The 20,533-nt window shown below is 33.2% G+C and overlaps 6 protein-coding genes and 1 pseudogene across 8 annotated transcripts; 4 read left to right on the top strand and 3 right to left on the bottom strand.

The window, feature by feature from the left end:
* Positions 1-461: 461 nt before the first annotated feature.
* LOC146942430 (flotillin-like protein 4) lies at positions 462-2,944 on the top strand. Its single transcript, XM_085756396.1, has 2 exons — positions 462-1,486; positions 2,291-2,944. Exons 1-2 carry the CDS (start codon positions 560-562, stop codon positions 2,801-2,803), a joined length of 1,440 nt encoding a protein of 479 aa, XP_085612522.1. The 5' UTR covers positions 462-559; the 3' UTR covers positions 2,804-2,944.
* A 104-nt stretch (positions 2,945-3,048) lies between these two features.
* Positions 3,049-5,874, bottom strand: LOC146942428 (uncharacterized). 2 transcript variants are annotated; one of them, XM_085756397.1, is made up of 3 exons: positions 5,746-5,874; positions 3,681-5,360; positions 3,049-3,595 (listed from the first exon to the last, which is right to left on the bottom strand). In XM_085756397.1, the coding sequence occupies exon 2, from the start codon at positions 5,355-5,357 to the stop codon at positions 4,182-4,184; it is 1,176 nt and encodes a 391-aa protein (XP_085612523.1). In that variant the 5' UTR covers positions 5,358-5,360; positions 5,746-5,874; the 3' UTR covers positions 3,049-3,595; positions 3,681-4,181. The 2 variants fall into 2 exon arrangements, with proteins under 2 accessions (XP_085612523.1, XP_085612524.1); XM_085756398.1 differs by lacking the exon at positions 5,746-5,874 and having other exon boundaries at positions 3,681-5,402.
* On the bottom strand, positions 3,191-4,151 carry LOC146942429 (uncharacterized). Its single transcript, XM_085750033.1, has 2 exons — positions 3,681-4,151; positions 3,191-3,595 (listed from the first exon to the last, which is right to left on the bottom strand). The coding sequence occupies exons 1-2, from the start codon at positions 4,149-4,151 to the stop codon at positions 3,191-3,193; spliced, it is 876 nt and encodes a 291-aa protein (XP_085606159.1).
* A 4,646-nt stretch (positions 5,875-10,520) lies between the features above and the next one.
* Positions 10,521-11,159, bottom strand: LOC146942427 (uncharacterized). The gene has a single exon (XM_085750032.1). The coding sequence runs from the start codon at positions 11,157-11,159 to the stop codon at positions 10,521-10,523; it is 639 nt and encodes a 212-aa protein (XP_085606158.1).
* An 833-nt stretch (positions 11,160-11,992) lies between these two features.
* On the top strand, positions 11,993-14,603 carry LOC146942426 (flotillin-like protein 2). Its single transcript, XM_085756394.1, has 2 exons — positions 11,993-13,095; positions 13,937-14,603. Exons 1-2 carry the CDS (start codon positions 12,163-12,165, stop codon positions 14,444-14,446), a joined length of 1,443 nt encoding a protein of 480 aa, XP_085612520.1. The 5' UTR covers positions 11,993-12,162; the 3' UTR covers positions 14,447-14,603.
* Positions 14,604-15,737: 1,134 nt separating this feature from the next.
* LOC146942425 (uncharacterized) lies at positions 15,738-17,030 on the top strand. Its single transcript, XM_085750031.1, has 2 exons — positions 15,738-15,834; positions 16,450-17,030. The coding sequence occupies exons 1-2, from the start codon at positions 15,738-15,740 to the stop codon at positions 17,028-17,030; spliced, it is 678 nt and encodes a 225-aa protein (XP_085606157.1).
* Positions 17,031-18,640: 1,610 nt separating this feature from the next.
* Positions 18,641-19,961, top strand: LOC146942424 (flotillin-like protein 2 pseudogene; annotated as a pseudogene). The gene has a single exon (XR_015032693.1). The product of XR_015032693.1 is annotated as a flotillin-like protein 2 pseudogene (transcript).
* Positions 19,962-20,533: the final 572 nt, after the last annotated feature.

The raw sequence follows: 20,533 nt of genomic DNA, 5'->3' as shown, positions 1-20,533 counted from the left end.
TACGGTTGGCCGGTTGCCAAACCTTTTGAAGAAGAATGAATAGTTGACTATCTTAAACTCCACACAATTTCATCGAAATTAACATTCATTTTCGCAAAAACATAGTAAACGCGACGAATCGGTCAACAATAAACACATAAAATCATACTGATGCAATTCCGTACGGATAATCCAATTGGCAATATCTTGGAAATGCCTCCGAAAAAACAAAAAGAAGAAAATGTCAAGAAGAGACAACAAATAATAATAATAATAATAATAATATTAATTCCAAAACAACGGAAAAAACCAAGGATTAAAGACAAAAAATATACTAAGTAGAACCATCGATAATCTTTAATAGCCAATTAGAGGTGTGCATAAAAAATGGTTCACATGAGATCCAATAAAATTATAATTATTTTGCTATCATGCACTCTCTTCCTTTATTATAAAGCCTTCCATACCATACACCTTACACCATAAGCAAAGAACATAGCGACTTCAGTAATTTCTTTCACAAGTGTTTCCTTTCTATTTTCTTTTTTCTAAATTTTTGAAAATCAACTCAAAATCAACCATGTACAAGGTAGCAAAAGCATCACAATACCTTGTGATAACTGGAATCGGAATCAAAGACATAAAGCTTGCAAAGAAAGCATGGATTCTACCCGGTCAATCCTACTCCGTCTTCGACCTCTCACCTGTAAATTACACCTTTGAAGTTCAAGCAATGAGCGCAGAGAAACTTCCTTTTGTTCTCCCCGCTGTCTTCACTATCGGTCCTCGTGTGGATGATAAGGAAAGCCTTCTCAAATACGCCAAACTAATTTCCCCTCATGATAAACTCTCCAATCATGTTAAGGAACTTGTTCAAGGAATCATTGAAGGCGAGACACGTGTCCTCGCTGCTTCAATGACAATGGAAGAGGTTTTCAGAGGAACAAAAGAGTTTAAACAAGAAGTATTTGGGAAAGTTCAACTTGAACTAAACCAATTCGGTTTATTGATTTACAATGCTAATGTTAAACAGTTAGTTGATGTGCCAGGTCATGAATATTTCTCATATTTGGGCCAAAAGACACAAATGGAAGCAGCGAATCAAGCAAGGGTTGATGTATCAGAAGCTAAGATGAAAGGTGAGATTGGTTCGAAATTAAGGGAAGGACAAACACTACAAAATGCAGCAAAAATTGATGCAGAGACAAAGGTTATTGCGATGCAGAGGGCTGGAGAGGGCGACAAGGAGGGAATTAAAGTGAGGACTGAAGTGAAGGTTTTTGAGAATCAGAGAGAAGCTGAAGTGGCTGAGGCTAATTCTGAATTGGCTAAGAAGAAAGCGGCTTGGACTAAGGCGGCTCAAGTGGCCGAAGTTGAGGCTGCTAAAGCCGTAGCTCTAAGGGATGCTGAGTTACAAGGTGAAGTTGAGAGGATGAATGCATTGACTACAACTGAGAAGCTTAAAGCAGAGTTCCTTAGCAAAGCTAGCGTTCAATATGAAACCAAGGTTAGTTTAGTACATGCAAATATATATATAATTTCTCATTTATTATGCAATTCTTCATTTCTTTAATATTATGCAATTCTTTTTTTTTTTTGTACAAAAAATGAATTTTTGAATACAATTCTTTTTTACAGCTAGCAACAAGATTAATAGTTTGGTATATTTTCATTAGAAATGAATCACTGTGATTAAACTTGTTGACATATGTGTGATGAGATTCATATCTATTCATGTGTTTCAATCGAGTTTTAAACTCTCCCTTTTAAGGTTTAACCAAATGAGTCACACTCATGATCAATGGACAATGGGTGATAAAAGATTAATATTTTTAAGGATACAAAACTTTTGATAACAATGTAAATATACTATATTTTTTAAAATACTTCATACTCTATTCAATTGATTATTGATTCTTTTATATGGAGTAGTCAAAGTTGCATTTTTTTAAATAATTGGACTACTTGATTTGTTCTCTTGTTTTTGTCACCATAACAGCTTAATAGAGAATTCAACACTATTTTACAACCTTGGTGATTGGTATCAATCAATAAACATATATAATGAAATCAGATCAGACTTTATTATACTATAATGAGATCACAGTTGGCTTTTGATTGTTTCCCAAAAGTTAGCTCCCCCGCTACTCGATAGAATAATATGCATTATACAATTACAAGTGGAAAAGTCTTAACTGATGCTGCCTAAATTAATAGTTAATACCTATTAGGCCTAGTAAATAAATTATATATATGAGCGATTGTGCATATCGATTAACTTTTTTCGTGATTGAAATTCTGGATGGTATAGGTACAAGAAGCAAACTGGGAGCTGTACAAGAAACAAAAGGAGGCGGAAGCGATTTTGTATGAGAAGAAGGCAGAGGCAGAAGCACAGAAAGCATTAGCAGACGCAACATTTTATGCTCGCACGCAAGCAGCTGAAGCAGAGCTATATGCAAAGAAAAAGGAGGCAGAGGGAATTGTAACACTTGGGAATGCTCAAGGGGTGTATCTAAGTGCACTTCTGAATGCACTTGGAAACAACTACACAGCTGTAAGGGATTACTTAATGATAAATGGTGGCATGTTTCAAGAGATTGCTAAGATTAATGCCGAGGCGGTACGCGGACTTGAGCCTAAGATTAGCATTTGGACTAATGGTGGTGATAATAGTGGGGGAATAACTGAAGGTGCCATGGGTATGAAAGAAGTTGCTGGTGTCTACAAGATGTTGCCACCTTTGTTTAAGACTGTCCATGAACAAACGGGAATGTTACCACCTGCTTGGATGGGAGTCTTGCCTGACAAAAACTCGAATTAGGATGATGCAACTATTATGTTTATAGTAGTACCTTTTATTGTCGATATATATATGTGTGTGATTCACTAGTCTTTCAGACTTTCAGGTTAAAAGTCTTGTATTATATGCTAATTTAATTTACACTTTTACATGCTTGGTATATATTTTATGAATGGAATTTTTTGAAATTAAACCAAAGCTCTTAAGAAAGACTAACATCACATTGTGGCTCTTTTATTTGGCGGTATGCATATACTCAATTCATGAAAAACAAAAGCGGCTATTTCTATGATCATTATCATGTTTGGAAGAGTTGTATTATACAAACATTAAAATATAGACAACGTATGTGACACAATAAATATTTTTTATCTTCATCATACTTTTATCTTTGACAACTTTTTCATTTTAAAAGTACACATTAAATTTACCCAACACCCTTTCCATTAGATAAACCCTTATATCTTCCATCATACTCACTATTGGTTTTTGTCTTGGGACAACAATGACAGAATTAAAGGCTTCAAACATGTTATTTAACAGTGTGTCACATTGAGGATTTGGTTTGAACCATGCCCTAGTCCAGTGTCTAGGTGGTATTTTCATAAGATACTTATATGCTTCCAGATTGACCTTCTTAATTTCCTTCATTTCCCTTTCCCAGGCTTGTGGATATGAAGCCTTGGCAGCCTTCCACATCAACAGTTTCAGATTTTTTCCAGGAAAGTGCTTCCTGAAGTTGTTATACAAATGCCTTAAACAAAATCTTTGGTCTACACCAGGTAACAGTTCATCAATTGCTGGTAGCAATCCCTGTTAAAAATAACAAGAGTTCATAAATATTTAATAATTAAGTAAAATAATTAATTAGCTTAAACTTATGAAAAGAAAACATCACCTTTTGTTGGTCACTTATGAATGTGTAAGTACGACATTGATCTGAACCACCAATATCATTAATCAACAGCTTCAGAAACCATGTCCAAGACTCTTTTGTTTCTCCCTCAACAACTGCAAAAGCTATTGGGAGCATTTGATCATTGGGATCTCTCCCAATGGCTGCTAATATTTGTCCACCATAATACCCCTTTAAGAAGCACCCATCTAAACCAATTATCCTTCTACATGTAAGGAAACTTTCTTTGCAAGCTTTATAGCAGATATACATTCTTTGGAAGTAGGGACAGAGAGGCCTTCCAGGTGTTTGCAAATCTTCTTCAGTAGGTATAAACTCAGCAGTAGAAATTTGCACAGTTGAGTCGGGATTTGACCTTAATAACTCATGAGCATAGTCATACAATCTGGTATATTGCTCTCTAAATGAACCATCTACCAAGTCTTTTGCTTTTTCTCTTGCTCTATAAGCCATGCACTTTGTTATAGTTGCATTCCATTTCTTTTATGTTTTATCTTGTATATCACCAAGCAAGATGTCTGGACTTTCCCTCACAGTTGAATGTAATTTACCGCTCAGCCATCTTGAATTTAGCAACTTGATCTTGGATTCCCTACTACAAGTATGATCATCACTTACCTTCCTTAACTGCCATGTGTCTTCACCTGGTATCTTACCACAGTATGCCTCCCAATCACACATACGACATTTTACAATCACCCTACGCTTATCATTTTTATAAAACTTGATGTTCTTACCTGAATGCACAGCATATGTTGTCATTGCCTCTCTAAATGCTTCTTTTGTCACAAAATAAGTACCAACTTCCCATTTATAATCAACCATTTTTTTTGGCATTTCAAAGGTAGGAAACTTGGCCCTTGACATAATATCCTCTTCAGAACTGTCACCACCACTCTCCAAAATCTCAGTACTATACCCATCATCACTCAACCCTCTATTCTCCTTAATCTGTCTTACTTTCCTTTCAATTGCTTTTCCATCATACAAAGAGTAATCAGAGGACTCAGCACTAAGGTTCTCATGCATTGGCTTTTTAACAAGATCCTTCTTCCTGGGTCTACCTTTCTTTCTCTTCGGTTTGATTATCATTCCTAGCATAGTACTTGTTGAATTTTGTACTCTAAAGCCAGGTATTACTGCTGCCAGGGCCAGGGGTTGTGGTTCTTGTGCAACATTATCATTTCCAAATCCATCATCATCATCACCACCGCTTACTTCTTCAGAGTCCTCAAACCTATCCCCAGCACTATCCTGAGTACAATTGTCATCATTCCCTTCACCAAACATCTCACCAATCACCTCATTGTCTACAACTTCTTCCTGAAACTTACCAAACCCTATAACATAATCAGGGCCATTATCAACATATAGATGAACTTTTCCATGTACTTTGGCAATTTCACTCATTTCAGATGTGCCTCTATCATCAGTTAATCTCTTAAGCCCAAATCCCAACTCTTCTTCAGGGTCATTAAACCACATGTTAATGATATCAGCCTTTTTTACACCTTTGTCTTCTAAAATTCCCATTACCTCCCAGTAAGACCATCTTTCAGGGTCGCATTCAAAAGTACATTCTGTTCCCACATACTCCAATTTTTCCTTATTACTAAAATATCCCCCATAATGAAAGACACATTCAAAATATTCTTCCATTACCTATATCAAACAAACCTATATCAGACAAAACAACATGAAGGGACCACAAACATACAACCTATAATAAACAACATGTAATATGAAGGGACCACAAACACTAATTTAATCAACCCATAATAAACAAACATTTGATTCATAACTTTTGTGTCCACTATACTGTACCAGTTTTCAAAGCTTTAAGGTCCACAACAATTAAACAAACAAATACTAAAAAAGATAGCATTTTAACACATATAAAAGGTTCAAACTTTACATATCAGAATGTAAAGTATAGGTTTCAGCAAAGAAGTTTTAACATATAAGTTACGTGATACCATTCAAAATGATTTCAACAAAGAACAGTTTTACAGATCCAAAATTCATTCAGCAAAATGATTTTGAGTACCTGAATTCCTCTGAGAAATCGCCGTCGCAATTAACCTCTGAGAACTCGCAGAACCTTCAATAGCTTTCAATCGCCGTCGCGGAAGCACCACTTTCCGTCCGTCGAAGAAGCTTCTCCGATAGCTTTCAGTGTGGTTATCTCTATCACGTAACCCTATCCCCTTTCGTTCTCTCCAGACTGTTTTTTATATTTTTAAGTTTCTATTTTTAATTAATTTTTTAATTAAATGGATGCTTAGGTGCATGCCACGTATGCACGCCGTTTGCCAGGTGTCCGGTTATAACCTTGAACTAACAGAAGGGACGAATTTGTTCTAACGTTTTGAACGTTTTGGACTAACGTGAAAAGTTTAAAACATATGGGACCAAATTGAAACCTAAAATAAACGTAAGGGACCAAATATGCATTTAAGCCTTTTTAATTCCTACAACAATGATGGCAAATGACTTAAAATTTCAAGACATAAACCCTTAGTCTACTCTAGTATACATATATTCTCAGCATAATTATGCACAATTCATGCTTCAATATGAATGTTAGTAACCTTGTTACACAGCATATCAATTGGAGATGAAATAAGGTGGCAGTGCTAGGTAGTTGCCTGGAAATTCAGTGGCATGGGCAGTATATGACCTAGAAGAAAGGGAAAGATGTTCTCTGGTTTTCGGGTAATTTCGTAAACGGGGTAACATGCAAATGTGCAGTCTTGAGAACTGTTTCTAAATAGAACAAAGAGGGGATTCTTTGCTGCTTTAAAAACAAGACTTTATATATCAAACACTTTTATGCAGAAGGACCACTTTTTTTCTTACTTTTCAATGTGTCATATCATATGGTACATTAATAGACGATGCGTCATATTTTTAAAGCAATCTACTTCCCTTATTATAGTATAGAAGGACCACATGCATTAATATTTGCACATGCATGATCGAAATAGTGAATTGTTTCGAATCCTTATTTAGGGGCTATTATCACCAGAAACCATTTATGAATAACTTGATGAGCAAGTTTAATTGTCATCAACTTTATTTGTTGTTCTCATATATGAATAGTTAAAATAAAATAAAAATGATAACAAAACAAAGTAGTACAGCTCTTAAATTTGTCTCTCCACTGCGGCATTTGTTTCGTTTTTTAAAAAGCAAAAAATAAGAGGCCATAATTAGTGCCACCTTGATTCACTGCAGTCAATACGCAATCATGCAACCGTAGCCATTCAATTCAGATCGGACGGCCAACACTTAAGTTAGGTATTTTTAATTAGAAAATAAAAAGTAAATCTGCCTCTTCTATAGTCATCAGATCAAGATCGAACGGTCACCGATATTTCAACTATGTGAGTAGATTTTTATAGAGTCCGAAATATGATGATTGTCGTATCAATGATACTTTGTTGATTAGTTGTATGATTTGAAATTGTAACATGAATTATTTTTAAGTCTGAAAATTCTAGTCTTTAACGATGAATATTTACAGTAAAAACTGAAATAAAGTGATATCGGTTTCTTTTTGATGGAACAAAAAATGTATCTGACCTTAGAAAATTCAGAAATTGATTTGAAAATATAGCGAGAGCGTTCTCTTTAATTAATTTAGAAATTAATAATTTTCAAAAGGTATTTTAAACTTGTAGCTGGACACACGAAAGCGGGCGTCTATTAGTTTAAAATACGGTTCTGCCTATGCGAAAGCAAAAAAATCAACCTTTAAATTTAATTTCTACCGAAAAAAACTTTTCATGCAACAAAAATTGATTATTTTTCACACGGAATTTTGAAGTTGTAACATGTACGCAAAAGCGGTCAAATAGATTGCAAAGTCAAAATTCGGTGTCGTACACGCGAAAGCGGAACGACCTCTTTAATTTAATCCTTTTTGGCGCACGAAAATATTTTCCTGTTATAATAGAACAATTTAACGGGTGTTCACGGTCGACGCGAATTATATTCCGATCTCTCGTCATTAAAAGTAATTCAAAACAAATTATTTTTCCCAATTTTGCAACCAAACTAATTAGCACGGCCTTAGATAAACAACGTGACAATAGATAACGGTACTTGACATTGGCCTATGTGGAACTCGACATCTTTAATACTAAAATCGATATTTCCGTGCACTTATAGACCTATCAATACATCTCATTAGCATGACCGGTGAAAATTCCTATCATATCGGGCTAAAACCGGACTCCTCTTGTCATCGTGCGGGCCATCCTTACGGATGGAAACCGTGAGGGAGGAAGAGAGTAGGAGGGAGTACTGATCTGAGACGAAAATAAAATGATAGGGAAAATGAGAAATGCATTTATGGCTCTGTTTGGTAAAAAATAGCGGATAGCAGATAAGGTAGCTGATAGCTTATAGCTGATGACTGATGACTTATAGGTGATAAGCTAATTGAAGTGTTTGGTAAAATTAGCAGTTCAACAAACTGATAAATGTAAAATGACATAAAAGGACATTCTTAATTCATAACAAAATTTATATATATTAGTTTTTAAGTATTTAAAATTTACTCATTTAAATTTATTAATTTAATATATCTTCTTTTAGGGATTTAATATATCTTTTATATATTATAAAATTAAACTTTATTTTCTATTTATTTTCAAATGTTTATCCTTAAAAAATTAAACGTAACTATTTAATTGTACTTAGTTCAAAATGACGAAAGGGATGTTTTCATTAAAATTAAAATGTAAACATAACTGAAGGTATAAAGGAAAAAAAAAATGGAATAAAGGAATCAGATATGAAATACTAGATGTAACCAAAAAAAAAGATATGAAATACTAGAAACCATTGCAAAGGAAACTGAAATACTAGAAACAGATATGAAATGGTTTAGTTCCGTGAAGAAAAAAAAAAGAAACTGAAGGTATAAAGGAAAAAAAAAATGAAAGGCAAGTGAATATTTGTCACGGAGGGATAGTAGTATTTTTCGTAAGAAAACAAAGGGATTGTAGTTGCTTAAAAAAACAAAGGGATTGTAGCATTTTATTAGGGAGCAATACTATAATTAATTATAATGGGTAAAAATGTAATTTAGATAAAATAACAAGGGTAATAATGGAAGAAAAAACAAAAAGCTATAAGCTATAAGCTCAAACGCTACTTGGAATAGCTTCTAAAAAATAGCTTATAAGCTTCTGAAATAAGCTATAAGCTCGTTGTAAAAAAGTGTTACCAAACAGAGCTTTTTTTGTCAGACGAGCTTATAAGCTATGAGCTAAAAGCTATAAGCTCTTTTTTTGGGTTACCAAACAGAGCTAGATGACCTAAAATTACCCAAATGCCACTTTTTAAATGATCCTTTTTCGGACATGTTTAACTGACACAGGTAACTGAGAGTTGCAAAATTAGCAAGCATGATAGATATTACAAAGGTCTTTTTTTGGTTACAAGATAATACAAAGGTCTAAGTTAGCATGTGTGTAACTTTTTATTTGGAAAAAAAAAAAAATTCACTTGCCTCTATTCAAAGAAATTTAAAATAAAGGATAATTTCGATGCAATATTTTTTTTTAAATAAAACATTCCGAAAACTATTCCCTAAATTTACAACTACCCTTCTACTTAAAATTTATTAGAATAGTACCAAGTGAGTATTTTTGTTCAAATGAAAAGATGCACACTTGATAACTTATACCTTAATGTTTTAAGGTTGGTCTAAGTTTTTTTTTTCTTTTTGAGGGATAGGTTGGTCTAAGTTAGCAACCCCTATATATAACAATATAAAATGAGAATACATGATTTTTTTTTAGCTTATTTTTTCATTATTTCAGTTATACCTTTAAACGAAATTGCTTTCAACAATGCTATATTTTTTGTTTATTGAAAAAGATAAGAATTTTTATTATATTTGTTATATTATTGGTTTTTGAATGCTAGCCGATTATATGTGTTATTGAAAAAGATAATTTTTTATTATATTTGTTATATCTATTTTATATCTTCTATACCATATATAAAGAAAATAGGCTTAATATACAAATAAATGAGTTTAAACTGACTTTTTCATTACCTATTTTACCCTTCATTTAAACTATTTTATCATTTAATAATATAATTTTAAATTTTCTTCAAAAATAATATAATTTTAAATTTTAATTAAAAAAATTAAATCTCGTTAAAATAGGAAATATTCCACTACAATAGAACAATATTATCAATATTATATATGAAGGGGATAGAGATTTTATGCTAAATTTTTTATAATTCCAATTATACCCTTAAACAAATTGTTTGTGGTATTAAAAAAGATAAGGATTTATATTATATGGTATTTTTTAAATTATTGTTGTTATTGAAAAAGATAAACATGGGTTTTTGGGTTTGTTACAATTTGAAAATTACAAATATTTGTACTTATAATTTTAATCAAAATTTCATATAAAATACCGTTCAAAATTTACACGCATTAGCGTAATAAAAAAAGAGTTGTGAATGTCTTTCTGCTAGTTATATATAAAGAGAATAGTGGATTTTGGCCTGATTATTTTGTTATTCTAATTATACTCTTAAACAAATTTTCCTACAAGAAGATTACATTGTTAGTGTTATTTTATTTTTTTTTGAATAAAAGACTGAATTTTATTAATTCAAAAGATCTTTAAAGTATACATCCGAAATTTCTGATGGCACCTCCTCAATCCAAGCCAAATTCGGGCTTGAATGAGCTAAACGGGCCAGACTATGGGCTGTAGTATTAGCCTCTCTATGGATAAAATTACATTGCCAAGTGTCGAACCTAGATTGGAGGAGTTGGATTTCCTATATAATAAATCCTAAATACGATCTATCTTCTTCATTTGTGTTTTGGATCCGTTTGAACAGCTTCTCATTGTCTCCTTCACAGTGTATTCTACAAAAGCCACATTCTATCGCAAACCTAAGGGACACCAAAAGAGCAAAACCTTCTGCAGTAATGACATCCTTAAAACCTGGTGTTCTCCATGTAGCTGCTGCTAACACCAGACCATTGTTGTCTCGAACAATGGCTCCTAATCCCCACCAACCATCGATCTGGAGGTTTGCATCTGAGTTCACCTTGACCAGATTATCTGCTGGTTTTTTCCAAGTCGTCAAACGCGAGGGTTTTGAGGAAGGACCTTTGCAAGCTGTTGGCGTAGCTTCACCAGTTTGAGGTAGATTCGCTTCATGGAAGTCACGGATACTAGTAGCAGCACGATGAATAATGTCCTCTTTAGGTATTCTTTTATCCTTAAAAACCCTTTGATTTCTAGCAAACCAAATATGATAGGCTAGAGCTGCTATTTGAATGGTGATGTCTGGGTCATAGTGTTCAATAGCATAAGAGATCCAGTCAGGAAAATTGGTAATAGGAGAGTTGCTAATGTTGATGTTGAGCTGACTCCGAAACCAGACTCTGGTGATGTAGGAACACGTCATGAAGGCATGATTGATGTCTTCAATTTTAGCATTGCAGTGTGGGCAGAGGGGTGAACACTGAATACCTCTCTTTCCTAATTCACTCCTAAGGGGTAAGGAGTTATTAAGAACTCTCCAGAGGAAGTTTTTGTGTCTGGGAATGGTCTTTAAAGCCCAAAGCTTTTTCCAGATAGTAGTGTTTTGATAGCTGGTAGTAGGGGCCTGAACATTGTTAGTGTTATTAACAAACAAGGAATTTTTGTTATATTTGTTATATTGTTGTTGTCATTGAAAAAGATAATTATGGTTTGTTGACTTTGTTACATTAGAAAATCACAAATATCTATACTTATAATTTTATCCTATATCAATAAATTATATAAGCTATCGTTTGTAATTTACACGCAATTTTTTTTTATAAAATATCGTTGATAATCTACACGCATTAACGTTCTTATAAAAAAAACTATACATATCAGCGCAATAAAAAGAGTGGAATGACGGACTCGTCTTTTATTGATAAATTGGCTAGCATTCTTAACCCGGTGTAGAATCTAACACAAACTTATTTACATTGGCTAAAATTAGAATCAACCTATATTATATGGATTGGATTAACCCAAATAACATAACCAATAAAATTGGATAGGAAATTTCCTTTTTCCTTCCTAAAAAACATCAATGAGATTTTGTTACAAATAAAAAGAAAAGATATCTCATAACAAATTATAACTATTTTATCGTTCAATTATTCTTATCTCTCTTTCACACTACTTTCCTTTCATTAATTACCGCGTTGGGTTTAACCTAACAAATTTCTATATATATACAAAGCCTACCAAGTACCTTAGGCCATAATAAAGAACAACACAGTTACTTAATCAATACCGATCGATTTTCACAATCGTTTCTCTCTCTCTCTCTCTCTCTCTCTCTCTCTCTCTCTCTCTCTCTCTCTCTCTCCCTCTCTGTTTTTATTTTCTTGTAACCAAAATCAGTGCGTCTCTTCTCAAAATCATCAAGAATGAAAATTTACCGGGTCGCGAAAGCATCAGAATACCTTGTGATAACAGGTATTTTCATCAAAGACATCAAACTCAAAAAGAAAGCATGGATTTTTCCCGGTCAATCCTGCACCGTCTTGGACCTCTCACCGGTAAACTATACCTTCGAAGTTCAAGCAATGAGTGCCGAGAAACTTCCTTTTGTTCTCCCCGCTGTCTTCACAATTGGTCCTCGTGTTGACGATCAGGAAAGCCTTCTCAAATACGCCAAACTTATTTCACCGCATGATCGCCACTCCAATCATGTTAATGAACTTGTTCAAGGAATCATCGAAGGGGAAACACGTGTACTCGCTGCTTCCATGACGATGGAGGAGGTTTTCAGAGGAACAAAACAGTTTAAACAAGAAGTATTTGACAAAGTTCAACTTGAGTTGAATCAATTCGGATTATTGATTTACAATGCGAATGTTAAGCAATTGGTGGACGTGCCCGGTCATGAGTATTTCTCATATTTGGGTCAAAAGACGCAGATGGAAGCAAAGAATCAAGCTAGGGTTGACGTGTCAGAAGCTAAGATGAAAGGTGAAATTGGTTCAAAATTGAGGGAAGGACAAACGCTGCAGAACGCAGCGAAAATTGATGCAGAGACGAAGGTTATTGCGATGCAGAGAGCTGGAGAGGGTGAGAAGGAGGGAATTAAAGTGAGGACTGAAGTGAAGGTTTTTGAGAATCAAAGAGAGGCTGAAGTGGCTCAAGCTAATTCTGAGTTGGCTAAGAAGAAGGCGGCTTGGACTAAGGCGGCTCAGGTGGCTGAAGTCGAGGCAAAGAAGGCCGTGGCTCTAAGGGAAGCTGAGTTGCAAGGTGAAGTTGAGAGGATGAATGCTTTGACTACAACTGAGAAGCTTAAAGCTGATTTACTTAGCAAAGCTAGTGTTCAATATGAAACCAAGGTTAGTTTAGTCCATGGAAATATATATAACTTCATTCATTTTTTATTTGCTGAAATTAAATAATAGCAATAAGATAAATAAATCAATAGCTGTTGATAGGAAAATAAATTACTGTAATTTAAGTTTTTGGCACCTCTGTGATAACACTAATTACATTCTAATGGAATATCTTAAAGACTAATAAAAGGATAGAGAACTTTTGAGGACTAATGTAAAGATATTCTAATTTTTAAAATACTCTATTTAGTTGATTATTGATTATGTTATATGGAATAGTAAATTTGCATTCTTTAAATAATTAGACTACTTGATTTGTTCTCTTAGTTTTGTCGTCATAAAAGTTTTATATAGAATCAAAGATATACACATGAGTATTGAAAATTCAATGGTCCTGCTTAACCTTTGTTACACTATTATTATGACATTATAGTTGGCCATTGATTGTTTCCCAAAAGTCAGAGGCCCTTGCCGATACATTGAGAAGTTGGCCTTTGATTGTTTCCCAGTAATTGATGGTGCTGGAATTCCATAGTTAATATTACCTATGAATTATTATACAATTAAGTATAGTAAGTGAATTATAATTTCATGATGGAAGAGTTGTTGAACATTTATCAGCTAACTTACTGTATCATATTATATAATTAATCATGTGGTATGTAATTTGAATTGAAGAATATGGAAATATAACTACCAACCTTTTCACTTTTCAGCTTGTTTAACATGAAACAGTAGTGATGTATATTGAATTAATGAATTTCAATATTTACCTTTTAAGTGTTGGCTATTATATAACTATACTGGATTACTTTTTTGGTGATTGAAACTTTGGATGGTGTAGGTACAAGAAGCAAACTGGGAGCTGTACAAGAAACAGAAAGAGGCTGAAGCAATTCTGTATGAGAAGAAGGCAGAGGCAGAAGCACAGAAAGCATCGGCAGATGCAACATTTTATGCTCGCAAGCAAGAAGCTGAAGCAGAGCTATACACAAAGAAAAAGGAGGCGGAGGGAATTGTGACACTTGGGAATGCTCAAGGAGCGTATGTAAGTACACTTCTCAATGCACTTGGAAACGACTACACAGCTGTAAGGGATTACTTGATGATAAATGGTGGCATGTTTCAAGAGATTGCTAAGATTAATGCCGAGGCGGTACGCGGACTTGAGCCTAAGATTAGTATTTGGACTAACGGTGGTGATAATGGTGGGGGAATAACTGAAGGTGCCATGGGTATGAAAGAAGTTGCTGGTGTCTACAAGATGTTGCCACCTTTGTTTAAGACTGTCCATGAGCAGACAGGCATGTTGCCTCCTGCTTGGATGGGATCCTTACCTGACAAAAGCTCTTAATTAGGATGATGCAAGTATTTGGTTTATAGTAGTAGTACTTGGTTTTTGTAATTTAGCAGTACCTTTTATTATGTGATCGATACATGTCTGATACACTAGTCGTTTATTTGTTTTGGGTTTAAAAAGAGGTAATAAATTGAATTGCTAATTTGTAATACGAATAGTTCCATTGAGAAAATGGAAGAGAAATGGATAGCAGAGCTAATGGCATAGAGCAACCTACAATGAAAGGCCGGGAATTTGGTGTGATGCATCAAGTAACGAGAGAATGAGTACATATTGCTTTGTAATTCAGTGACATGGGCAGTATATGACCTTGAAGAAATGGGAAGATGTTCTCGTGTTTACGGGCAATTTCGTAAACGGGGGTCACATGCTAATGTGCAGTCTTGAAAACTGTTTCTAAATAGAACAAAGAGGGGATTTTTTGCTGCTTTAAAAACAAAATTTTCTCAAACACTTCTATGCAGAAGGACCACTTTTTTTCTTACTTTTGAATGCGTCATACAGTACATTAATAGACGATGCGTGGTATTTTGAATGCAATCTATTTCCCTTATTATAGTGTAGAAGGACCACATCATGCATTAATTGTTTCGAATCCTACATTTAGGGGGCTATTATCACCAGAAACCATTTATAAATAACTTGATGCATGTTTAATTGTCATCAACTTTAGTTGTTGTTCTCATATATGAATGAATAATTAAAAATAAAATTGATAACAAAACAAAGTAGTACTTGCTTTTAAATTTGTCTCTCCACTGCGGCATTTGTTTCCTTTTTTAAAAAGCAATATATATGTTAGCAAAAAATAAGAGGCCGTAATTAGTGCCACCTTGATTCACTACAGTCAATAAATTGATGCAGTCATGCAATCTTAGACATTCAATTCAGATCGGACGGTCAACACTTAAGTTTGGTAATGAAAAAGTGAACTTGTCTCTTCTTTAGTCATCATCAGATCAAGATCGAACGGTCACTGATATTCCAACCGTGTGACTGCAACAAATCATGTTTTCCTAATGAACATGAGTATCTTAAAGTGCTCTCATCACTACATCGCAACTAATTTTCATTTTAGTAAAAATATGAATGTGACATGTTGGTCAACAAATAAAATTTCATATGCATATGTTACAAGTTCTAGATCAACTAACAAAAACATCAAAATTGTTAGACCAGACATCCTTGACTAGAGTTCGAACCCGATTTCCCCCCACTTGTGTGTGTGAGTTTTCAATGACAATTGTCATTTCGTTTAAAAAAAATCATACAAATATTGAAACTAATGAAAACCATACAAATAATCCAATTGGCAATATGCCTTCAGAATGCATCTGACAGAAATACATCTTTTGGTTCTTTACGTTTGACAAAAATATCAGGTTAGTCCTTTAAGTTTTAAATAGGACCTTTAAGTTGTTAATTTAATGCACCATCACCCTTTTTAGGACCTATTTGAAACTTAAAAAATTTAAAGGACTAACCCGATATTTTTGTCAAACTTACCAAAAGAGGTATTTAGCCTATATGTAATTAAGTAAATTGCACTCAATTTTTATTATTCAATAAATAATTCTAAAACTTGTTTCCTAAATTTACAAAAATAGCTTTCTATTTAAAATTTGCTTGAATAGTAACTGTCCAAATAAAAATGTGCACACTTGCTAACTTAGACCTTTTTATTTTTCGATCAACCTAAAAACATTGAGGTCTAAGTTAGCAAGTGTGTAACTTTTCATTTAGACAAAAAAAATCCACTCACCTCTATTCAAACCAATTTAAATTAATGGATGATTTAGACACTATTTTTTTAATAAAACATTCCAAAAACTGTTTCCTAAATTTACAAATAACCTTAACCTTTTGTTTAAAATTTATTTGAATAGTAACAAGTGAGTATTTTTGTTCTAATGAAAAGGTGCACACTTGATAACTTATACCTTAATATTTTTAGTGAAAAGGTGCACACTTGATAACTTATACCTTAATATTTTTAGGTTGGTCTGAAATATATGATTTAACTTATACCTTAACAAGTGAATGGAGTTGTGTTCAAAAAGCAAAGCACCTGGTGCATCATGATGATCAACCCCCTACATGGGAAAAGCCTCCCCATGGCTCAATCAAGTGTGATGTTGATGCGGCTCTTCTCAATGGCAACTCGGTAATGTGCTATGGTTTTTGCTTTCGAGACTCTTCAGGTCATCTTCTCTTTGGTAAGTCTGATTTCAAACTCTTGTCGACCACCGTCCTAGAAGCTGAGGCTATAGGTTTTTTGGAATCCCTCAGAATGGCAATCTCCAAAGACCTACGCAATGTTGCTTTTGAAACAGATAGCAAACTTTTGGTTGATTTACTAGGAAATACTAATCATCCACTCAATGAAATTGGTGATTTAGTTTCGGAATGTAAAACTCTCTTGATAAGTAACCCCGACTATGTAGTGTCGTTTGTTAGGAGGCAAGCAAATAGTGTGGCTCATAACATTGCTAGAGCTGCTCTATCTAATCCTAACCCCCATGTCTTTTATGATGTTCCTACTAGCTTGTACTCTCTGTTTATGAATGAAATGCAGTAAGTTTGCCTTTGCTCAAAAAAAAAAGTGGGAATATATGATTTTTATCGAGCTTATTTTTTCATTATTTGAGTTATACATTTAAACGAAATTGCTTTTAAGAATACTATATTTTTCTTTGTTATTGAAGAAGATAAGAATTTTTATTATATTTGTTATATTATTGGTTTTTGAATACTAGCCAATTATATGTGTTATTGAAAAAGATAATTTTTTACTATATTTGTTATATCTATTATATATTTTACCCTTCATTTAAAATATTTTATTTACTATTTTATCCTTTAATAATATTATTTTAAATTTTAATTAAAAAAATAAATCTCATTAAAATAGGAAATATTCAACTACAATAGAACAATATTATATATGAAAGGGATAGGGATTTTGTGATGATTTTATTTATAATTTCACTTATACTCTTAAACAAATTTTCTATAAGGATTTATATTGTATGACATTTGTTAAATTAATGTCATTATTGAAAAAGATAAACGTGGTTTTTGGGTTTGTTACAATTTTAAAATTGCAATTTTTTTTTTTGACGAATGAAAATTAAAAATATTTATACTTATAATTTTAATCAAAATCAAAATTTCATATAAAATACCGTTCATAATTTACACACGTTAGCGCAACAAAAAGAGTGGTGCCCGTCTTTCCGCTAGTTAATATGTACTATATATTAAGAAAATATGAGGTATTGGGGAGATTTTGGGTTGTATTTTTTTGTTATTCCAATTATACCCTTAAATAAAATTTGCTATAATAATGTTATATTGTTGGTGTTATTAAAAATATAAGAATTTTTGTTATATTTGTAATATTATTGTTGTCATTGAAAAATATAAATATGATTTGTTGAGTTTGTTACATTTGAAAGTCACAAATATCTATACTTATAATTTTTGTTATTTTAATTATATCTTAAACAAATTTTCCTATAATAAGGTTGGATTGTTATCGTTATTAAAAAAGATAAGAATATTTGTTATATTTGTTGTATTATTATTGTCATTGAAAAAGGTAATTATGATTTTTTGAGTTTGTTAAATAGTCACAAATATCTATACTTATAATTTTAATTTATATCAAAAAATTTATATAAACTATCGTTTGTAATTTACACATAATTTTTTCATAAAATATAGTTGACAATATACACGCGTTCGCGTTCTATAAAAAAAAAGTACACATATTAGCGTAATAAAAAAAAATTGAAAAGCGGGTTCGTGTTTTCGCTAGTTATTGATAAATCGGCTAGCATTCTTAACCCGGTGTAGAATCTAACACAAACTTATTTACATTGGCTAAAATTAGAATCAACCTATATTATATGGATTGGATTAACCCAAATAACATAACCAATAAAATTGGATAGGAAATTTCCTTTTTCCTTCCTAAAAAACATCAATGAGATTTTGTTACAAATAAAAAGAAAAGATATCTCATAACAAATTATAACTATTTTATCGTTCAATTATTCTTATCTCTCTTTCACACTACTTTCCTTTCATTAATTACCGCGTTGGGTTTAACCTAACAAATTTCTATATATATACAAAGCCTACCAAGTACCTTAGGCCATAATAAAGAACAACACAGTTACTTAATCAATACCGATCGATTTTCACAATCGTTTCTCTCTCTCTCTCTCTCTCTCTCTCTCTCTCTCTCTCTCCCTCTCTCTCTCTGTTTTTATTTTCTTGTAACCAAAATCAGTGCGTCTCTTCTCAAAATCATCAAGAATGAAAATTTACCGGGTCGCGAAAGCATCAGAATACCTTGTGATAACAGGTATTTTCATCAAAGACATCAAACTCAAAAAGAAAGCATGGATTTTTCCCGGTCAATCCTGCACCGTCTTGGACCTCTCACCGGTAAACTATACCTTCGAAGTTCAAGCAATGAGTGCCGAGAAACTTCCTTTTGTTCTCCCCGCTGTCTTCACAATTGGTCCTCGTGTTGACGATCAGGAAAGCCTTCTCAAATACGCCAAACTTATTTCACCGCATGATCGCCACTCCAATCATGTTAATGAACTTGTTCAAGGAATCATCGAAGGGGAAACACGTGTACTCGCTGCTTCCATGACGATGGAGGAGGTTTTCAGAGGAACAAAACAGTTTAAACAAGAAGTATTTGACAAAGTTCAACTTGAGTTGAATCAATTCGGATTATTGATTTACAATGCGAATGTTAAGCAATTGGTGGACGTGCCCGGTCATGAGTATTTCTCATATTTGGGTCAAAAGACGCAGATGGAAGCAAAGAATCAAGCTAGGTACAAGAAGCAAATTGGGAGCTGTACAAGAAACAGAAAGAGGCTGAAGCAATTCTGTATGAGAAGAAGGCAGAGGCAGAAGCACAGAAAGCGTCGGCAGATGCAACATTTTATGCTCGCAAGCAAGAAGCCGAAGCAGAGCTATATGCAAAGAAAAAAGAGGCAGAGGGAACTGTGACCCTTGGGAATGCTCAAGGAGCGTATGTAAGTACACTTCTCAATGCACTTGGAAACAACTACACAGCTGTAAGAGATTACTTGATGATAAATGGTGGCATGTTTCAAGAGATTGCTAAGATTAATGCCGAGGCGGTACGCGGACTTGAGCCTAAGATTAGTATTTGGACTAACGGTGGTGATAATGGTGGGGGAATAACTGAAGGTGCCATGGGTATGAAAGAAGTTGCTGGTGTCTACAAGATGTTGCCACCTTTATTTAAGACTGTCCATGAACAAACGGGAATGTTACCACCTGCTTGGATGGGAGTCTTGCCTGACAAAAACTCTTAATTAGGAGGATATATGCAAATTTTAGGTTTAGAGGTTTATAGTAGCAGTACTTGATTTTGGTAATTTAGTAGTAGTACTTTTTATTATGGGATCGATACATATATGATATACACTACTCTTTTATTAGTTTTGGGTTTAAACTCTCATATTATATGCCAATTTAATTACATTTTTACGTGCTTGTTATTTCTTGAACGAAAATTTGGCGTTTAATTCGAAGCTCCTAACAAGGATAAAGGATTAACATCACATTGTGGTTTTTTCAAATGATAGTTTGCGCAAGTCGTGAAATTACAAAAGCTCTTGTTTCTATTTCATTAAATCATGTCCTGAAATATAGGAAGAATCTTTCTCTTAAAAAAAAGGAAGAATCTTTTAAGAATAATTTTTTTTTTTTTGACGTTTTTAAGAATAATTATACTACACAACATTAAAATCAATTAACTATTTGATTTTAATTGAATTAGTAGAACATACAATTTAAGAATAACTTTTTATTTTATTAATTGAATTAGTGGAACATACAATTTAAGAAAAATCATGTTAATTTAATAATTGAATTAGTGAAACATACTACTATTTATGAAAACGGAAATGCTAGTTCTAGCAAAAAGCTTTTCATGAAAACATCCTGAATAGAAAAATAACAATGTGGCGGCTCTTTTTCATTTATTTCCGTTTTCGCAATCCATGTTTCTCACTATTGATTCGC

Source organism: Medicago sativa, chromosome 3, assembly GCF_051527215.1.
Source record: "Medicago sativa cultivar Bolivia chromosome 3, Bolivia_mono, whole genome shotgun sequence".
NCBI lineage: Eukaryota > Viridiplantae > Streptophyta > Magnoliopsida > Fabales > Fabaceae > Medicago > Medicago sativa.
The sequence above is the reverse complement of the archived record's forward strand: the minus strand, read 5'-3'. Positions and strand labels throughout refer to the sequence as shown.

Bases quoted from the DNA above. Each gene is read 5' to 3' on its own strand.
- LOC146942430 (XM_085756396.1), top strand. From the start codon at position 560: ATGTACAAGGTAGCAAAAGCATCACAATACCTTGTGATAACTGGAATC. The intron at 1,487-2,290 runs GTTAGTTTAGTA...TGGATGGTATAG, and splicing joins GCGTTCAATATGAAACCAAG to GTACAAGAAGCAAACTGGGA.
- LOC146942429 (XM_085750033.1), bottom strand. From the start codon at position 4,151: ATGGCTTATAGAGCAAGAGAAAAAGCAAAAGACTTGGTAGATGGTTCA. The intron at 3,596-3,680 runs GTGATGTTTTCT...TATTTTTAACAG, and splicing joins TCATAAGTGACCAACAAAAG to GGATTGCTACCAGCAATTGA.
- LOC146942428 (XM_085756397.1), bottom strand. From the start codon at position 5,357: ATGGAAGAATATTTTGAATGTGTCTTTCATTATGGGGGATATTTTAGT.
- LOC146942427 (XM_085750032.1), bottom strand. From the start codon at position 11,159: ATGACGTGTTCCTACATCACCAGAGTCTGGTTTCGGAGTCAGCTCAAC.
- LOC146942426 (XM_085756394.1), top strand. From the start codon at position 12,163: ATGAAAATTTACCGGGTCGCGAAAGCATCAGAATACCTTGTGATAACA. The intron at 13,096-13,936 runs GTTAGTTTAGTC...TGGATGGTGTAG, and splicing joins GTGTTCAATATGAAACCAAG to GTACAAGAAGCAAACTGGGA.
- LOC146942425 (XM_085750031.1), top strand. From the start codon at position 15,738: ATGAAAACCATACAAATAATCCAATTGGCAATATGCCTTCAGAATGCA. The intron at 15,835-16,449 runs GTTAGTCCTTTA...TAATATTTTTAG, and splicing joins ACGTTTGACAAAAATATCAG to GTTGGTCTGAAATATATGAT.